Below are 18,243 nucleotides of genomic sequence, written 5' to 3' on the forward strand. Positions count from 1 at the left end.
TAATATGTTCCTATTATCGCCGAATCGTTGGATGAATAACTCATTGTTTCTGGTATTCACCGTGCTTCCATAGTATGAATGAACTTCTTAAATGAACACTGTAACACATAAATGATCATATAATTCTGAATAAAATCATCACTGTTGTAAGTACAGTACATAATGTCCGTGTATTCATCTGTTCATACAGAGGGAATGTGAGTGAGTGAAATGTCCGACGCTGGCGCGGGTGTTTGAAAGCATCACATTGTGGATTCTCGCTGATGAAACATGAGAAGTGTCGTCTCAGCAGCTGCGGCAGTAAAAGCGCTGAATGAAACTCGGCGCGGTCCCGTGTACGTGTCCCTGAACTTCCAGCCCGCTCTGGAGCTCCAAACATGGCCAAAGTACATAGCTCCTCCGGCTGTAGGGCCATTGTTTTGGCAGGGAAGTATCTCTCTGGTCCGGCGGTCCCAGTTGAGAGCCACCGTCCGGGGCTGCGGCAGCAGAAGATGTTCGGCCACAACCGCCGTATGGTGACCTCGGACGCGGCCGGCAAGGGAGGAAAAGCCGCGGCTTTGGCCCTGCAGGAGAACCCGGGCTATTCCTCCGCCACAGACCGACTGGTGCAGGCGAACCGGACTCTGATATACCGGGACGTGAAGGCGTTTCTGAACGAAGTCGGGGGAGACCCGCGGGAGGCTCGGTACTGGCTGACTCAGTTCCAGAGAGCCACCTCCACACAGTCCCCTGCGTTCGCCGTGCTGGAGGTAGGCTGCTGGAAGGCTACTGGACGTCTTATGTCACGTTAAAACAGAGATGTTAATGAATTAGGACTGGAACTGAAAGTGTGCATGCACGAGCACAATGGCCGGATAACTTTCTGTGGACAACAAATGTGGAAATACTGGACTGTCCTTATATTATACTCACTTTTTTAAACAACATTGTATTTAAATACTTCTCTCATAGCAGTCAACACGTGGTATCCTGAGAAGTTTGTAGTCTGGAGTTCCTTCTGCATCAGCATCATTTACATCGTTTCCAGGCTCTGTGTACAGCCTGGGGGAACTTTGATGGGACATTTAGACCAATCACAACGTAGTTCAGTGAGAGAGGGCTGTTCTACAGCAGCTGCACATGTACAGTACAGTGCATGCCTTTAATGGATGGAGAGTTGTTGCTCCACCATCCTGTGTCATCTGATGACATTCAGATCCCACTAAATGCAGGTCTGAACGTGTCCTCAGACCTGATCACAAAAACCCAATTGACGGCAGACGCATCCGTAGACTCAGGCTCCTTAAAAACGCGTCAGTGTGTATTTAAAAGGCCAGATAATGGCAGGTGTACTCGCATACGATCAGATCATTTAGGACGAATGTTAATACCAGATCTGAACGGGGGCCAAAGTGAACTGACAGCACAGATGCTGCTTTGTTACATGTCAACCCACTGATTCCAGAAAGTCATCACACATGCCGGATTTTCTTTGTTTCACTGTGAACAAGCAAACTTGGGTTAACGGGGATGGCAGTGTTTCCTTCATGACAATGTTAGTGAGGTCTATGTCTAAAAGGGAGCTTTGTGTCCCCACCAGGTGGACAGCTCAGTGTTTCACAGCAGGGAGATGGTTCAGAGCCTGGCCTTTGGGCTCTCCTTCTTGCAGCGGATGGATATGAAGCCTGTGGTGGTGATGGGCTGGACTCAGGATGAGGAAACGGGGTCCGCTGGACAGGTCGCTGGGTCTTGTTGCAGGCGAGGCCTGGTGAAGCGGTGCAAGCAGCTGACCGAGGCTCTGCAGCAGCACTCGGCCACGGCTCTGCCATTCTTCTCCGCCGAGTCCTTCCTGCTGCTGCACGAGGCACCAAGGGGAAGCAGGTGAGGGGCATCAGCTTTCTGTTTACTTAAGGAACTTTGTTATTTGCCATTCCATGTAGACATGGTGAAGACAACCTGTTGACATTTAAAATGAGCATCAGAGTAGGAAAGAAAGTGTCATGAATGAACTGTCAGGAGGACAGTTTAGCTTGCTTATGTCCTCTAAGTTCAAAGCAAAACAGCATAACTGTCCTGATGGTATTTACTCCAGACGTTCTGACGAGCTTCTAGGCTTTTTATTTTAAAGGTTTCAAGGTTTGACTTTGAACATAGCTCCCTAGGGTCAAACAGATTTTGAACGTTTGATTAAAAAGTGACACCTCTAACAGAAGAGGAAATACCCACTGAGCAGCAGTTCTCTGGGCCTTGTTGGATACAGAGGTCAGAGAAGAATCACCAGACTGGTTCAAGATGATAGAAAAACAACAGTAACTTTAAAATGAATTAATGAACTAGTTGAAGCAAAAGTGAGCTTTTCCTCCATCCTATCATCATCCATCACTACTCCTCTCTCTCTGCATCCCTATGTCCTTTGCTGTCTTCCTCAGTCCTTCTGACCCGTCTTCATCCTCCTCCCTTCAGTGCACCGCACCACGTTACCGTGGACACCAACCTCCTCCAGTGGAGTCTCGACTGTGGGACAATCCCGTTGGTTTGCCCGGTGGGGAGGGACAACCAAGGTTGCTCGGTACTGTTGGACCCGACGGAGGTGACGGCAGCCATTTCAAGAGCACTACAGCCCCACAAAGTCATGTTCCTGAACAAATCTGGAGGGTTCTGTGGTCGAGAGCGTAAGGTACGAGTGCTGGCTCCTGTATATGATGGCTATTCATGTCTAGGTTTTGCAAATTTGATTTTAAGAAACGCAGTCAGAGTGGATCAGTCTGAGGATTGTTTACTGAACACTACCACTGCAGGAGAGAAATGCCCTTTTATTCAGGGACTTGTATGTGTTTTATTTGTGATCCAGGTGCTGGCCACCGTGTCATTTCCCAGCGACCTTCCCAGTCTGTCGACGGCAGCATGTCTGAGCACCGCAGAGCGACACAAAGTGACGACTATAGCCAGACTTCTCAACCAGCTGCCGACAGAGTCCTCTGCAGTAATCACCTCTGCAGACACGCTGCTGACCGAGCTGTTCAGCCACAAAGGTGAGACTGTTTGACTCATCGAGCTCCTCCTGTATGTACTCACACAAACATGGGAGGCGTGTGACATGTGGCATTCTCAATAGTGATTAGCATTTATTTATTTATTACTTTTAAAAGGAGTGTAAAACTACATCTTCTTGTCTGGTACTTAGGGTCTGGGACTCTCTTTACAAATGGAGACCCCATACACCGGTAAGTAGGCATTGCACACCTACATCTGATTGAAGGCCAAATTCCAAATGAAACGCTTTCAATTTTTGTGTAAAAAGTAAATGATAATGTCCTCTGTGTGTGTGTGTGTGTGTAGGTACACGTCTCTGGATGAGATTGATGCAGGACGTCTGCTGGCCCTCATCAACAAGTCGTTTGATAAAACTCTCAGGGAAGACTACATTGACTCCCTGAAAGGACGTTTACACTCCATCTACCTCTCTGAAGGGTGTGTGCAACTATTCTGGGATTACATATGTCCCAAATGTCCCAAATCCATGTCCACATGTCCTCATATGCATTTGAATCATATACATCCAGGTCGCCATCTCACTTACATCAAATTAGAGCTGCAACTAACGATTATTTTCATAACCGATTCATTTCTCGATTAATCGATTAATCGTTTGGTCCATAAAATATCAGAAAACCTTAAAAAATGTTGATCGGTGTTCGTCAAACCTGGAAATGATGAAGTTCTCAAATGTCTTGATTCACTTTTAGTGATTTCTTTGTTATCCAGAGCAAAGAAATTAAGAAAATATTCACATTTAAGAAGCTTAAACAATCGGAAATCTTCAAACCGATTAATCAATAATCAAAATAGTTGTCGATTAATTTAGTTATCGATTAATAATCGATTAATTTTTAGATCCTAGGCTAGAAAATTTACTGTCTTGTGGGTGTTAACTAAATTAGCCTCTCTCGTGCCCTTTTGCTCACCTCTGTGCCTCCAGCTACCATGCAGCAGCCATTATCACCATGGAGCCAGTGAACAGCGGCACGCCATACCTTGACAAGTTTGTGGTGAGCAGCAGTAAGCAGGGCCAGGGCACCAGCCACATCCTGTGGGAGTGTATCAGAGAAGACCTGGGCAAGCTGTTCTGGAGGTCCAGAGCTACCAACAGGATCAACCCCTGGTAACTAGCACGCATACACTCACACTCTTTCATGTTAGCATTGGCATTAGTTGTCCAAAGTATTTGACATTTGGGGGACATTGAGATGGAGTCTACAGGTTGGCTTGCATCCTGGGACAGAATATGTCCTAAATATAGCGGGGAGCTCATCCCACCACTGTGGAGTCTGGAGTTATTAGCTCACTGGGACACAGGAGCCACTGGTCTACTGCTGCCTTGTGTGATTAGCTTGTATCATTTAGGTCAATTAGAGTGACACTATTTATGTATTTCCATTCAAATTTAAATGAGAGCTTTGACGCCCGTGTCATGAAGAGCCTGAGTTTCTGTTGTCCCTGTCTGTGTCCATGCAGGTACTTCAAACACTGTGATGGGAGCTTCGTGAACGGGGTGTGGACTGTCTTCTGGTTCGGCCTGACAGACATCAGAGATTCCTACGAGCTGGTGGAATATGCCAAGACCCTCCCCGACTCCTTTTGTTTCTCCGCCTCTCTCACCGCCTCCCAGCAGCTCCTTCCACCTGCCGCAGCGTCCTGAGCAGCCGGCTCTCCGCGGTGATGCAAGGATGTTAGCGCTGTAGTTGTCGCGGCTATGAATCATTCTCTGTTTTTAAAGCTAGTCTCAGCGTAAAGCCTCACCCTTGATTTGCACAGTCAAGCCTTGTTTATACTCGGGATGTGGGTCTCTGCATTTGGAGGCGTTTGTGCATCAATGCAAACTGTGTACAAAGAAACAAGTCTGTGGATAAGCAGGAAGTTTATGAGTAACATATTTTTGCATGCCTACGCTGCATCAGCACCTGGAAATGTAACTCTGGAATATTGCCTTTTATCTTACTTTAGATGTATATATATACTGTACATCTAAAGCAGATGTTATTATTCCAGTCATTTTAGTATAATGGGCTGTTACAGTGTCGGTAAAACATTTCATTTAGATGTTTCGCACATCTCAGTCGTCTAATAGACTATATTAAAGTTACATTTAAAAGTAGGGATGCACCGAAATGAAACCCGAAACACCAAAAGAAATTATTATGCCAATTCTGTACCATTGTTTTTTTTTTTTTTATCTAATTTTGCTGTTATGGCTGGGACTGTGTGTACTTACTTCACTAAAGTCAAAGCATTGCAATTATATATAGATTAATATGCATGCTTCAAAGGGTAATTAAGAAACTATGAAATTATTGAGGAGGATCTCATGGAACATGTCAGACGACGAGGGTGCATGGCCCTCGTCTGGTGCACACCGTGTTCCAAACTGAGTTTGAACACCAAACTGAATTTTCGGTGCATCTCTATTTAAAAGTTTACATTTTTAAAGTTTACAAGTGAAACAAACTACTATTAGAGTAGTAGAGATGTGTCATAGACTTGAGAAGTCTCTGGGTGCCTTAACAGTGGGTTTTTTACAGCTTACTTTTACTTTTTCTTCCTGTGTAATTCCGCCTTATAAGATACACTCAAATCTACTTGACCACTATTCCTTTGTCACAATCTATTTTGTGCTCGGCCGGGTTTGTTGTTAAAAAAAGTTTCAACCAAGCACCAATGGCAGCTTTTAAAGCAAATACCATTTATGTAACCATTTATGTAACAAGAGCCGTGGTCCGTGACAAAGAAGCGTACAGTGGGAACACAGCTGACTCACTTTCTGTAACAGCCTGAGATAACTTGATACCTAAATGTTTAGGATATACTGTATACCACATTAGAACATAAGCCTTAAAGAGCAAGGTCTTCAGTTTGACTGCTGGACCTTTTACTGCTCGTCATTCCCATACTCTCTCAACCTGCCTCCTTCACGGTCTCCATACGAAGGGGAAATGCCAACAAAGTACTTACTTAAAAGGTGATTTATGTAATATATATCTAAGCGACCTTTACCGTTTAAAACATGAAGTGCAATCTCGATTCCAGACTATCGGATATATCAAATTACATAAATGAGACTAACCTTGGCTGCGGTTCCTTGTGTTTCTTCTGTAGGTAACGAGGCTTTTTAGCTTAAGCATGGTCCAATATTCTCTGCTCGCTCTGCTGACATCCTGTGTGTTAAACTGCTATTGGGAGAGCGGTGGTGGGTAGAGCAACAGACCGAAACACCAAAATGTAAACACAGTTTGTAAAGTAACATTTATTTTTGAGAATAATATACTGGCAGCACCGTTGTCAGTAAAGCCAGTGTTTCAGTGTAACGTTTCGTTAATCATTTCGAGTCTTAACGTGTCTTACATATTTTACCTTTAAGAATAAAATCCAACAACCGAGATTGGAGATTGGAGCTTCTGTTCGTGTAAACAGGTCTGATGTAATAAGACTGTGTTAAACTGAACCGGACAGGATATTTTCTATACAAGAACATACAGCTGTATGCTGTGTATTTTATATTCTACTCTATATGCTATTATATCTGATGATGTTTACAGATTGGTCATAGGTCTGTACTGTGACTGTTGAAAATAAAATAAAATAAAAATAAATTGATCTGGTGATGCCTCAGGACCTTTTCTGGTGTGAGCACTGACCATTAGTCCTCATGGAGCCTAAAGCCTGGTCCTAATGAGACAGAACTTAATTTCTGTGGCTCTAATTAAAGTCAGGATTAAGATGATTGTTGTAGTAATACATTGAAGGTTAGGTTTACACTTCCATACAGTAAGTATCACTATGCACTATTTTTTGTCAAGTTCTGCTTCCTATATAACATTTTGTATTAGTAATATATGTTTCATATAACATAATATAATATAATGTAATATAATTTAATATAATATAATTTAATATAATATAATATAATATAACCTAATATAATATAATATAATTTAATATAACATAATATAATATAACATAATATAATATAATTTAATATAACATAATATAATATACCCATTTGATCCGAATTGAAGTGAGAAACCCAGTACAAACTCCACACCGATTGGTGGCGGTAATGCTCCATATCGTTGTGTTTACAACCGCCATTAAGCAGCGAAGGACCAAGAACACGAACAACTTCCGGTTCCGGTAATTCAGTTACAGCTGATTATTCAAGGCAAACATGGTGGAGCCTGGTGTTGAAAGACCCGCGGAGCCCACATTAACAGCGGCAGAGAAGCAGCAGCTCCTCCGCCGACAGCAGCTCGAGTTGTGGAAGACAAACGCCTCGCGGCTCCGCAGGCGGAACATTCTGACGGGTCTGACTATCGGAGCGTTTGTTCTCGGAGTGTGTATCCTTCACGGTGCCTCCTGCTCGCACTGGTGACATGAACTGTGTCCTTCATTCACCTGCCTGATAATTATGAGACATACTCGAGTAAATCACGTTCGAAAAATGTCGAGAAAAGGTTAAATTTAAGTGAGAAACAAGGACAAGCTAATCACTAACAGCAGGTAGTGTGTTGTGTCTTTATCTAGAACAGAAGATGTGAGTAATCACATTAATGATGGCTCAGTAGCATTTAGTTGGGTTGGGAATCACACACGATACAATGTCATATGTGATGCATGGTCCACGATACTGATAACACCACGATACAATGGTGTGATAATCGATATATTGCGAGAATCTTCTGGCGGTACATCACGATATCTGTCTAACTGAAGAACACAAAACGTGACAAGTTAGTGCATGATTTCTATTTATTCATAGTAACACAGTGAACATTGAACAAAATGCATAAAGTCAAAATGTGCCGTCAGAACTGACAGAATTCAGTCTGTAAATTAAAATGACAGGGCTATAGATTAGAAAATCTATGTAAACAAATGTTTCCCTGGCTGAAAGTAAGGAGTTTAACTGATTTTTTGTTTTCTTCAGTTAGACAGATATTGTGATTTATCACTATATGATTGTCTTGCAGTATATTGATTGTCACATCGCTGTATCCTGATATTATTAGTGTCGTGGTACATGTATCTCGTGTCTTGAGGTACCCTGTGATTCCCACCCCTACCTGCAACTAACGGTTATTTTCATAATCGATTAATCTGTCGAATTAATTTCTCAATTAATCGTTTGGTCCATAAAATATAAGAAAACCTTAAAAAATGTTCATCAGTGTTCGTCAAACCTGGAAATGATGATGTTCTCATATGTCTTGTTTTGTCCACAAACCAAAATTATTAACTTTTAATGATTTATTTGTTATTCGGAACAAAGAAATGTTAAAAACTCACATTTAAAAAGCTTAAACAATTTGGAAATCTTGTTTTAATCAAGAAAAAAGCTTTGAGCCGATTAATCGATTATCAAAATAGTTTAATACACTGATAAAAATAGTCTAAACATGACCCTTTCAGACTTTGAACACTACTATAGATTAAATATTGTCTGTGTTGTTTAATTTTACTACTAATTTTACTAACATTTGTCAATATAAATTTAGCATTACTGAAAGTGCTCAATACGTTTCACTAGTTACAATAAAAATACAGCAGTTTACAGTGGCAACATTTGAAAAGTATAAATAAAAATGAACAAGTAAAAACCCAGTGAAGTAGATGAGGCTGCTTTTAAATGTCATCGTGTTTTCCTTTAACCTGTTGTCGTCCAGTTGGCTACACCATCCTGACGGTCAAACAGGAGAAAGTCGTGGAGGAGCTGGATGATGAAGCCAGGATCCACGTCTTCAGAGGACCACGGACTGGTGCCAACTCCTGAGCCTCCGTCAGTGTGGGAGCACAGACCCTGACATGTTAACATCAGACTGTACAGAGACGCCACACTGAGTGTCTGCTAACCTTCCCTCACTGAAGACACTTATTTAAGAAGGATGATACAGAGTTTGTTAATTTGTTTTCTATTTGCAAATACATAAAATGTACTGTTGAAATTCTTCATGTTTTCAAATATTTTATTTAAACCCATCAGTGTAGCTTTGACATGCTGTGGAAAAGTGTGAAAATAAATGTGGGAAATATTTACAGATCCACAAGAAAGTGCTTTTACTAGTTAAAATGAAAATATAGACATACAAATGTGAATGTGTCTAAAGGCCTGCATAAATGGAATATAATAAATGGGAAATTAAATGTGTTTATATTGATCTGTACTTGGGTGTAAATGGAGCTTTTGTCATAGAATTTTCCTATAAGATTAAAACCAAATAACATTTTTGTTGAATTGATAATACAATAGGACTTTAACCTCTACAGCCTGAAACCTACTACATTTTTCTAATGTACCTTTTCTGTCCTGACCTGTCTCAGTATATACTGAGATAATGTATTTATGCCTTTCGTAGCATCCTTCATATGTAACTCATCTTCTGAAAAAAGCAATAATTTGCTTTGTCTCTATCACATCTATACTATTGATGCCTGGGGTCTACATTAAGAGTTCATTCTAAAGGCAGTTCATTCAGCATCATTAAACAAAAACTAAAGGACAGATTGCAAAAACAATGAGAGGAGGAGAGGAAAGGAAGATGGTTTTACAGTATCCAAAGAAAAGTGGGAGCAGCTAGGCACAAGGAAAGAAGCAGGAAAGAGGAAAATATAATATGGAGGATCAGATTTGGCCATACAGGATTGAACAACACATTAATTCTCATCAATAAACACAATACAGACAGATTTATTTTATAATATATATATATATATTATTTATTTTATAATATATATATATATATTATTTATTTTATATTATATATATATTATTTATTTTATTATAATATTTATAATATTATTTATCATTATATATGATATATTATTATAAAATAATAAAATAAATAATATACATATATTATTTATTTTATTATTTTTACTTTTAAGTAATAGTTCAGTTAGATCAACATTTCGATCCACACTCCATACCAGATGGTGGCGGTAATGCACCAAATCGTTGTTTGCCAACCGCCATGAAACTCAGAAAAGAAGAAGAAGAAGAAGAAGGCATAAAGAGGACACTGATTGGTCGGTGACGCCACACACCTGCTCGTCTTCACGCAGGTGGTTTTCAATCAGCTGATTGCTTCCTCCTCCTCCTCTTCTTATTTAATCTTCTTCCAACCAACAGTCCCGTGATGTTACTTTGAAGAGAAGCTGCACGAGCCGTGGACCGGAAAAGTGTCGCTGCTTAACTACTGAAAGTGTTCCGGGAGAAGGGAACTTGTGGCGTTAACGCACCAACCGCCCTAAAAACTCAAAAAAGAAGGAGGGAACTTTTAAAAATAAAGAAGAGAAAAATAAAACTAACGTGGTGTGACGTCAGACGCCGAAAAGGTGACCGCGTGCATCAGCGAAACCCAGCAAGGCGCTCCAGGGTGGCGTGTTCGACCTGGTCCAGATTGGTGACCCGTCCAGAAGTGGTGAGTAACTTTTGTTAAGTTGTCTTAATGGTAGTGGTGAAGTGGGCAAGTGAAGCCTTATGAAGCTCTGAGGCTTTGCTAACAATTGTGTCGAAAAAGATTCAACGCTTCAGTGACGGTGACATCTGGTGGACAACTGACGCCATAACAACCTCCCACGAGCACTGACACGGTTTCAATCCCATGTCAGCAATAACAGTTTAGTTTAGTTTGTTCATTCCTACTTGCCCATACTGCAAAACATCCCAGATTAAGCCAAAGAATAAATCTAAATTATATGAAAGGTTAAATCATTCATTACTATTGAGTTTTTCACTGGAAAGACGCATTTGTTTTATGTTAAATGTTTCAACTATGGAAGCCCATTTCCGCCAAAAAAAAGAAAGAAACTTATAACTTAATCAAAAAAAAAAGTCTGTAAATCGAAATTATGAGATAAAAAGGTCGTAATTATGTGATAAAAAAAGTCATATTATGAGATAAAAGGAATAATTATGAGACAAAGTCAAAATTATGAGATAAAGTTGAAATTATAAGACACAAAGTCATAATTATGAGATACAAAGTCAGCAGTTCAATAGTAGCACATGTGTGGTGTGGGGAGACTGACACAGACGTGGATTGCAAGTATATTGAGAACTACTTCAAACGTGGCTTTACAACAAATGAAATCCTTCATTTGCTTGTGGATTCACATGGGATTCTACTAAGCAAGCGCACCCTTGAAAGGATTTTAAGCAAGAAGCAACTTGTGGTGTTTAAAAGTACAGTGAGACGAAGGTACTTTTGTATTGTGTTGCCACTGATGTTCACAGGGTGCTGTAACCTGTTCATGCCTATAGGGGGCGCTTAAAGACCACACAGGGCTCTTGAGGGAAGTGTAGAAGAAGCTGAGTCTGTTGTTGGCGGTGTGTTTTTACCTGCAGCCTGTTAATAAAGAAGTTAACGTCGTTTTTCACCTAAGTAACTTTTCCACACAGTCTGTGGACACAACACAACTCTTATTTAATTAACAGCAAAGACAGACTAAATGACTTAACGATTACATCCGATCTAACTAAAGTCACCTCTAGTTACCTCATTTAGGATTGCATATTGTGAGCATGGTTAGGCCAGCGAGATGATGGATGAAGGGACCATTGAAAACACTGCCATTGAGGTGCATGCGCACTTATCTCATAATTATGACTTTTTATCTCATAATTATGCCTTTTTATCTCATAATTTCAAATTTTTATCTCATAATTATAACTTTTTTTTATCTCATAATGACTTTTTATCTCATAATGACTTTATCTCATAATTATGCCTTTTTATCTCATAATTATGCCTTTTTATCTCATAATTTTAATTTTTTATCTCATAATTATAACTTTTTTTTATCTCATAATGACTTTTTATCTCATAATGACTTTTTATCTCATAATGACTTTATCTCATAATTATGACTTTTTATCTCATAATTTCGATTTATCTCATAATTATAATTTTTTAATCTCATAATGACTTTTTTAATCTCATAATTTCTACTTAGTATCTCATAATTATGACATTTTATCTCATATTTTTGACTTTCTCATAATTACTTTTTATCTCATAATTTTGACTTTTTATCTCATAATTTTTACTTTTTATCTCATAATTTTGACTTTATCTCATAATTAGGACTTTTTATCTCAATTTCTACTTAGTATCTCATAATGACTTTATCTCATAATTATGAATTAGTAGCTCATAATTTTGTCAATCAAGTGGCGGAAATGGGCTTCCATAAAAAATAGATTCAGGGTTATACGTGTCTTTTTATAATTCTAAACGTTTAATGTAGTCATTAAAATACAAACTTTTAAATTTTTTTTTTAAAGGAACAACCTGCTTCCTGCTCACGGAGACCCGGTCGGACCCGCCACATACAAAAGCCTGAGGCTGTCAAAAAAAGGTGAGTGACACTGTTAGAAATAATTTACCACATCATTCAAAATGTTATGGCTAATTTTCATAATGTATTTAACTGATGGCAATAGATCATATTAATTTAATCACACATGTATAATGTAAGTTTTTTGTGTTTTTAAAGAGTGTGGCTGTATGAGGTACTGACATTGCTATACTTGAACTTTAAGGCATTCCTTAAAGAGGGAAAAATAATACAGTCAGTTCCCGGTTCCTCTCTCACACACACACACACACACACACGCATGTCTGTAAAATGAAAAGAAAGTGCAGGTTAGCCAACGTGTAGCACTAGTCATTTTGTAAACAAAAATAAAAGAAAACACCCTCAACCTTTTAATGAAAAAGGACGTTCTCGACCGTTGGGGAGCTATATGCTTAAAAAAATTCAACTTGAACCACCCCTTAGTATTAAAATTAACGTAATCAATATGAAACAATGGTGGCGCTCATAGTTCATGCACCTACCACAGCGAGGTCCGACTGCTGTTACCCCCCGGGGTGCACGACCCTAATCCACAGGGGTGCTGCATTTAATTACCATAGGACAAACAAGTTTCCGTGTCGTGAGATGAGTTTTCTCTTTTTATGCCAAGGCTGGGTGAACCATGTCTGTACCTCATACAAACACATTCTAGAAAACCTAGTTATTTCACACCTGTAACATTTTTTTGTTTGTTTGTTTTTTTTCCCCCCAGATTGATCTTCATGAAGATCGTCAAAGAGTAGGTGTGATTATTTAGATCTGGGTGGCCGCTGTGTCCCCACTCTTTCTTGGCCGCTGTGCCTACATCTCTCTGGATTGTCCAACATGGCCACGTTCTCTCTCTTCTCCTGCTTTCCATCTGTCATATAGCTGAGGGTTGTACATGGAGCATTTGCCACAGGTTGGTTTTGTATATTCCTGTCCACTTTATTTGGTGGTCTGATCTGGTCCTTGTTGGTTATGTTTTTGTGGAACTGCTGAGCAAATGTGATTTGAAAGAATGAGGTCACTGATGGAGTGTTTGAGATTCTCTCTCTAAATGAATGTGTTGTGTGTGTGTGACTGGGATGCCTGGATTGAATAGTTAAGATGGTCTGAGAATGTGATTATGTTCAGCAGTTCACATTAAAGTAGATCTGGTGTCTAGAAGGGCTTAGATGCTTGACTAACATTTCCTTTTTAGGTCTGTCTACAAAGGGTGAGTCCATATTTTCTTATTTCTTCTCTGGGGGGGGGGGGGGGGGCTACCTTCTTGGCCTCCATGTGTGCTAGGGTTTGCAGAGTAGGGGAATAAACAAAAGAAAACTTGTTTGTTGTGTTTTTTTGAAAGTGAAGGTACTTAGGTGACGGCAACTGACTTGCTAGTCTGGCTGCCCACAGCTAACTACCGAATTTTCATGCAAAGGTAAGAACACGGCTCTCTATAGAGGCGTTTTCTTGCCCCTTAACCACTTTTTCTTTTCAACTGTTACGCAGGCCGCGGGCCATCGCTTCTCCGGCCGCCGTGTCGATCTGTCCTGGCTCTCTCGCCTTTCACTTCTCAAAGGGGAAAAAAAAATCAACTTGTTTTCGTTAGCACTAAAATATAGTGATGTTGGAGGACCAGATCTTAAATGAGGTTTAAATGGACGTTGGTGTACAGTTAAAGCTACATGGTAGGAATAAAGTTAATGTTGTGCCTTGTTTGTACGCTCTGTCACAAGGCTTGGACTTCTTGGCCGCTGTGCCTTTTTTTTATTTCTCTCTTTTCCATCGTGGCCATTAATCTACCGTTAGCCCTAGAACGTTAAAGTAGATCCTGGTGATCTACAAATATAGTACCTGGCTTTAGATGGCAGCCCTGCCATAGCCTTAGTATGGCCATTACGTCCCTTAATGCAAGTAGGCCATGATCGCTAACTGTGCCCGCGCCTTCGTGATCTACTTGTGTTCTTGGACGTGTGGCCTTGCGCGTATAGTCATGTTACATAGGCAAACATGGGTGCCTTCCGCGTCCATGCACAGTAAGTGAACTAACCTGTACTTTTCTTCTAGCATCAGTCAAGAGGAGCACCGACATCCCTGCATGTCCATCTTAATTAGATTGCGTTTTAGTTAAGTTAAAATTTCAAATGGTAAGTGCAGGTTATCTTTCTTGCTTGGCCGCCGTGCCATTACTATACCTGCTCTGACCTGAATCTTCATTCTTCATGGCCACTGTGTCATGACTGTACTTGGTCTTGGTCTTTATGCCAGTCTATCATTTCTGATCTTTTTCCTACTAAGTTTGTGTGTGTGTGTGTGTGCGCGTGCGTGTGTGGTTGGTCTGTCTGACTTGTGTGTATGGTATCCGTCTGTCTGTCCTTTGTGTCAAGTCTCTGTCTGTCCTGTGTGTCGGATTTAGTCACTTTTTTAGTCTCAACTTAAATGGATGATTTTAAAGTTGATTAGTCTTGAGGCGTCTGATTTCTGCAGGAAATTCTGGTACCTTATTTTGAAATGGCTTTAATTTAAACATTTTATTTTGGTCTTGAATCTCAGTTATCATAGTTGTAACTTGGACTGTTGACAAACGTGGAAGCTGATGAATCGTGTAGTAAATGCATCGAAGTTTACTGTAGCTTGTCTAAAGTTCTTTCAAAGTGCTGTAAAAATGTAGTAATTGATTATGATGAGCTAAACCAGGTCTTCCTTTATTCTCAACTGGTAATTGCTTTGGTTCCTGATTTGATTATGAAGCTAAACCTTTGATTTATATGCAAGTGTAGTCACATTGTAGGTGTTATTCAGCCCATGGATAATGTTATGATATACTTTAAATCTGGCATTTGTTGGCACACTTTTTATATCTATTTAACTCTTAAACTTTACTAACTACCATCAGCCTTTGTAGTCGCTAACTGAAATCGAATTAAATATTAATGCTGACTTGTCTCACTCTGCCAAGTTTATTTCCCTCTAAAGGAGTTGAACCTTTTTGTGTTCATAGTCTTTTTGCGCGTCATGTTGGGAGGCCTCCCAGCAGGGGATTTTTATCGTCCCCTGCGAAACTATGCGTTACTCGTCTTAGGGATGCAGGGCTATCCTGCACAGTTTCTTTCAAAAACTAGATTGTAGGTTTCAGGATTAGAGCGCGTTTCTTTTCTTTAGGAGGACACAAACCTGGCAGAGAGACAACTCGGATTATTTAAGTGAAAGTTGCGCCAAACTTTTTATCTTTTGATACGATGACTTGAAATAAAACCTTTTTATTTTGTGGGCTGAAATCAGACTGACGTTGGCTTCATGTTAAAGACTGTTGTAGCAGGAGTGAGCAGCTGCAGCTTTTTAATTTATTTTTGGTGATTTGATTTGTTTCTTGGATTGACTTGGTGTCTGGAGCTTTGTGGTTAACAGTGATCATGTAAACGTGTAAACACAAGTGGTCTTTTGCCTCTTATTTGCGAAGCTGGCAGCTGGTTGAAATGATAGGACTTTATGGTTTGCCCAAAGTGGGATTTTTGTTGGAGCATAGGGTTAACACCTCACCATACACTAGCTATTTCAGCAAACAAGTATCTGTAGTCCGTTATTACCCATAACTTTCTTTCCAATTTCATTATTTAGGCAGCTTGTAGAGTCTTTAGGAAGATGCTTAATCCCAATGTCTTGGTTGTTGCATGAGAAACTTCTATCTCTTAGATGTGTTGGCGAAAGTTCCTCCTGAGTTTTGTAGACTTGCCCTAAAGTTTCTCTCCGCTTTAACTCTTGTTGAGCTTTGCATTAAATGATTCCTCCAACTTGTCTCCATATCAATTTTTTTCTTCCTGCAGACTTCCACCACCCACTGCTGCTGTTGCATCTGCTGAAGGTAGCTGTATCCTGATTCACTGCGTCTTCATGTGTTTGGTAAGAAGTGTCATGAGACTACTAACAATGTAAACACCTTTAAAATGCTTGATCTAATTTACCCAAATGCTTCATCATTTTAGGACAGAAAATCATTGAATTTGACATTCTTGGGGTCAGTAACCTGACCTCTAGATGTTTGGGAAACCATGCATCATGATGTTTGAGTTATTTAATTGCTCAATTTTTAAATCAGTCAAGATTTTATGAGCTGGGTCTTCTTCACACAACAGAAAACAAGGTAAATAGAGTCGACTCGTAACATGGTAAGGCATTTCGTCCTTCCCCTTCTTCTCTGTGTGTGAGGAAATCTGGCCACGGATCCTGACTGAGTGGCATACCATGACTGTGCCGTTTCCAAAATCAGATAAGGATCCATCTGATTTTGTAACTCGGCCTGTCGTGATATGCTTTTAACTTCCTCCGAAACAAAGGATTGGAATGGACAGGTTTGTAGTGTAAATCACATCACATGTAGATGGTGAAGCATTTGTTTAAATTGGAGTCAAGCATTTTCAGGCGTCTGCTTTGTCAATACTCTGGTGCCACGTCTTCCCAAACACATGAGAAGCTCTGAATTGTGAAACTGCTGCCTCTTGCAGATGTTACAACAGCAATGGTTGTTGAAAGGCTGCAGGGAGAGAAAAGGAGATCTGAGGACAGGAAAGTGGAATTGATTTCATGCTTAACAAAATGAGGGTTTCAGCAGAGGACATTTTTGTGGCGAGGCTACAGAATCAGAAGGAACGTTTGTCTGGGCAACTGGGAGATTTACAGTTTTTCATGCAGCCAACCAAGACATTGGGGTTAGCATCATCCCAAATGGCTGGTGAAGATTGCTTGTAACTGTCAGTGTAGGACAGGAAAGGCAGGTATAGGTTAGGGAGGGCATCCATCAGTGAGCTCTGACTGGATGTGAGGACCTGTCACACTTGACCAGGTGAGCTACCTGAAGATTTGTCATTTGTTTACTACTTATTTTTTTCTTATGGCTTATCAGATTCCTCCTTGTTTTGTCTGTAGCACATTCCTGGATCAGAGGACTCCATGTTGGACACCTTGACCTGGAGAAGTCCCGTCCTGGATGGCTGCGGTGATGACCTCTCCCAAGATGAACCGAACCTTCTACGACGAGGACTTTGCCCAAGATGAACCGACCTTTTCCACCTCTTTTTCACACGATGTCTTCAGGTACGTTGTTTCAGATGGTAATCAATATGTTGAATCCATATTTACTTAATACTAAAGTGTGCTGACTCTTATTTATTTTATTTTTTTGTTAGGTGGTGGACCTTGCCAAACTGTGCACATGCCTCAATGGCTGCTACGTCACTCTGCCCAACAGGACATGGTCACCGAGATGTTTTTATTTTTTTTAAATGGACTTTAACCCCCCTCCGTCCCCACTGACCCACAACTACACGACAAAACACTGTACATGTGATGCATCACCACACTAAAAACACAGACACTGCTACTTTCAGCCTGTAATGTTAGACATTGAAAACTTGTATTTATTGCCTTCTTTATATCAAGTAAAACTTTTATTCTTAACTTTATGGTTGACTTGTATTTTTTTTTTTAGGGATTCTGTGATGAGTGTTATTTTGACAAGTTAGTGCTTTGAACTTAAAGATGTGGAATTGCACTGATCTGTTACTGTAGACTTGGCCCCTTTTGACACTGCTCCAAGTGTTCGGTTGATCTTAACCAGAAAACTCAAACCTTATATGGATTTGTACAAGGATTTAACGGGAATATAATAAATTAGACTCTAAAGCAGGGAATGCTACAGTGGATGGTGATGCTGCTACTTGCCCCATCTCACAACTTCCTTACTTCTAGCTACTAACACTAAATATGGCTAATGTATGAAACTACTTTGCGTTAAATGCCTTCTTTTAACTACAGATGTATTTTTACTATTTTATTTCATCTGGCTTTTCGTTTTATCCTTTAATTCTGTCTTTACCATTTTACGCTTAA

At 40.1% G+C, this 18,243-nt stretch overlaps 2 protein-coding genes and 2 long non-coding RNA genes across 4 annotated transcripts; all 4 read left to right on the forward strand.

The window, feature by feature from the left end:
• Nucleotides 1–233: 233 nt before the first annotated feature.
• Nucleotides 234–6,630, forward strand: nags (N-acetylglutamate synthase). Its single transcript, XM_058654546.1, has 8 exons — nt 234–749; nt 1,580–1,860; nt 2,443–2,656; nt 2,831–3,011; nt 3,164–3,203; nt 3,319–3,450; nt 3,959–4,141; nt 4,495–6,630. The coding sequence occupies exons 1-8, from the start codon at nt 378–380 to the stop codon at nt 4,676–4,678; spliced, it is 1,587 nt and encodes a 528-aa protein (XP_058510529.1). The 5' UTR covers nt 234–377; the 3' UTR covers nt 4,679–6,630.
• A 533-nt stretch (nt 6,631–7,163) lies between these two features.
• On the forward strand, nt 7,164–9,194 carry LOC131475573 (cytochrome c oxidase assembly factor 3 homolog, mitochondrial). The gene is made up of 2 exons (XM_058653794.1): nt 7,164–7,370; nt 8,697–9,194. Exons 1-2 carry the CDS (start codon nt 7,202–7,204, stop codon nt 8,801–8,803), a joined length of 276 nt encoding a protein of 91 aa, XP_058509777.1. The 5' UTR covers nt 7,164–7,201; the 3' UTR covers nt 8,804–9,194.
• A 1,014-nt stretch (nt 9,195–10,208) lies between these two features.
• LOC131474950 (uncharacterized) lies at nt 10,209–13,615 on the forward strand. Its single transcript, XR_009242480.1, has 3 exons — nt 10,209–10,451; nt 12,317–12,390; nt 13,103–13,615. It is a non-coding gene; the product is annotated as an uncharacterized LOC131474950 (long non-coding RNA).
• A 17-nt stretch (nt 13,616–13,632) lies between these two features.
• On the forward strand, nt 13,633–17,802 carry LOC131474951 (uncharacterized). The gene is made up of 3 exons (XR_009242481.1): nt 13,633–17,197; nt 17,281–17,448; nt 17,541–17,802. It is a non-coding gene; the product is annotated as an uncharacterized LOC131474951 (long non-coding RNA).
• Nucleotides 17,803–18,243: the final 441 nt, after the last annotated feature.

Source organism: Solea solea, chromosome 16 (genome assembly GCF_958295425.1).
Source record: "Solea solea chromosome 16, fSolSol10.1, whole genome shotgun sequence".
NCBI lineage: Eukaryota > Metazoa > Chordata > Actinopteri > Pleuronectiformes > Soleidae > Solea > Solea solea.

Excerpts from the sequence above, each read along its gene's own strand:
- nags (XM_058654546.1), top strand. The coding sequence starts at position 378 with ATGGCCAAAGTACATAGCTCCTCCGGCTGTAGGGCCATTGTTTTGGCA. Across the intron at positions 750-1,579 it reads CTGCGTTCGCCGTGCTGGAG|GTGGACAGCTCAGTGTTTCA; the intron begins GTAGGCTGCTGG and ends TGTCCCCACCAG. Across the intron at positions 3,012-3,163 it reads CGAGCTGTTCAGCCACAAAG|GGTCTGGGACTCTCTTTACA; the intron begins GTGAGACTGTTT and ends TCTGGTACTTAG.
- LOC131475573 (XM_058653794.1), top strand. The coding sequence starts at position 7,202 with ATGGTGGAGCCTGGTGTTGAAAGACCCGCGGAGCCCACATTAACAGCG. Across the intron at positions 7,371-8,696 it reads AGCGTTTGTTCTCGGAGTGT|TTGGCTACACCATCCTGACG; the intron begins GTATCCTTCACG and ends GTTGTCGTCCAG.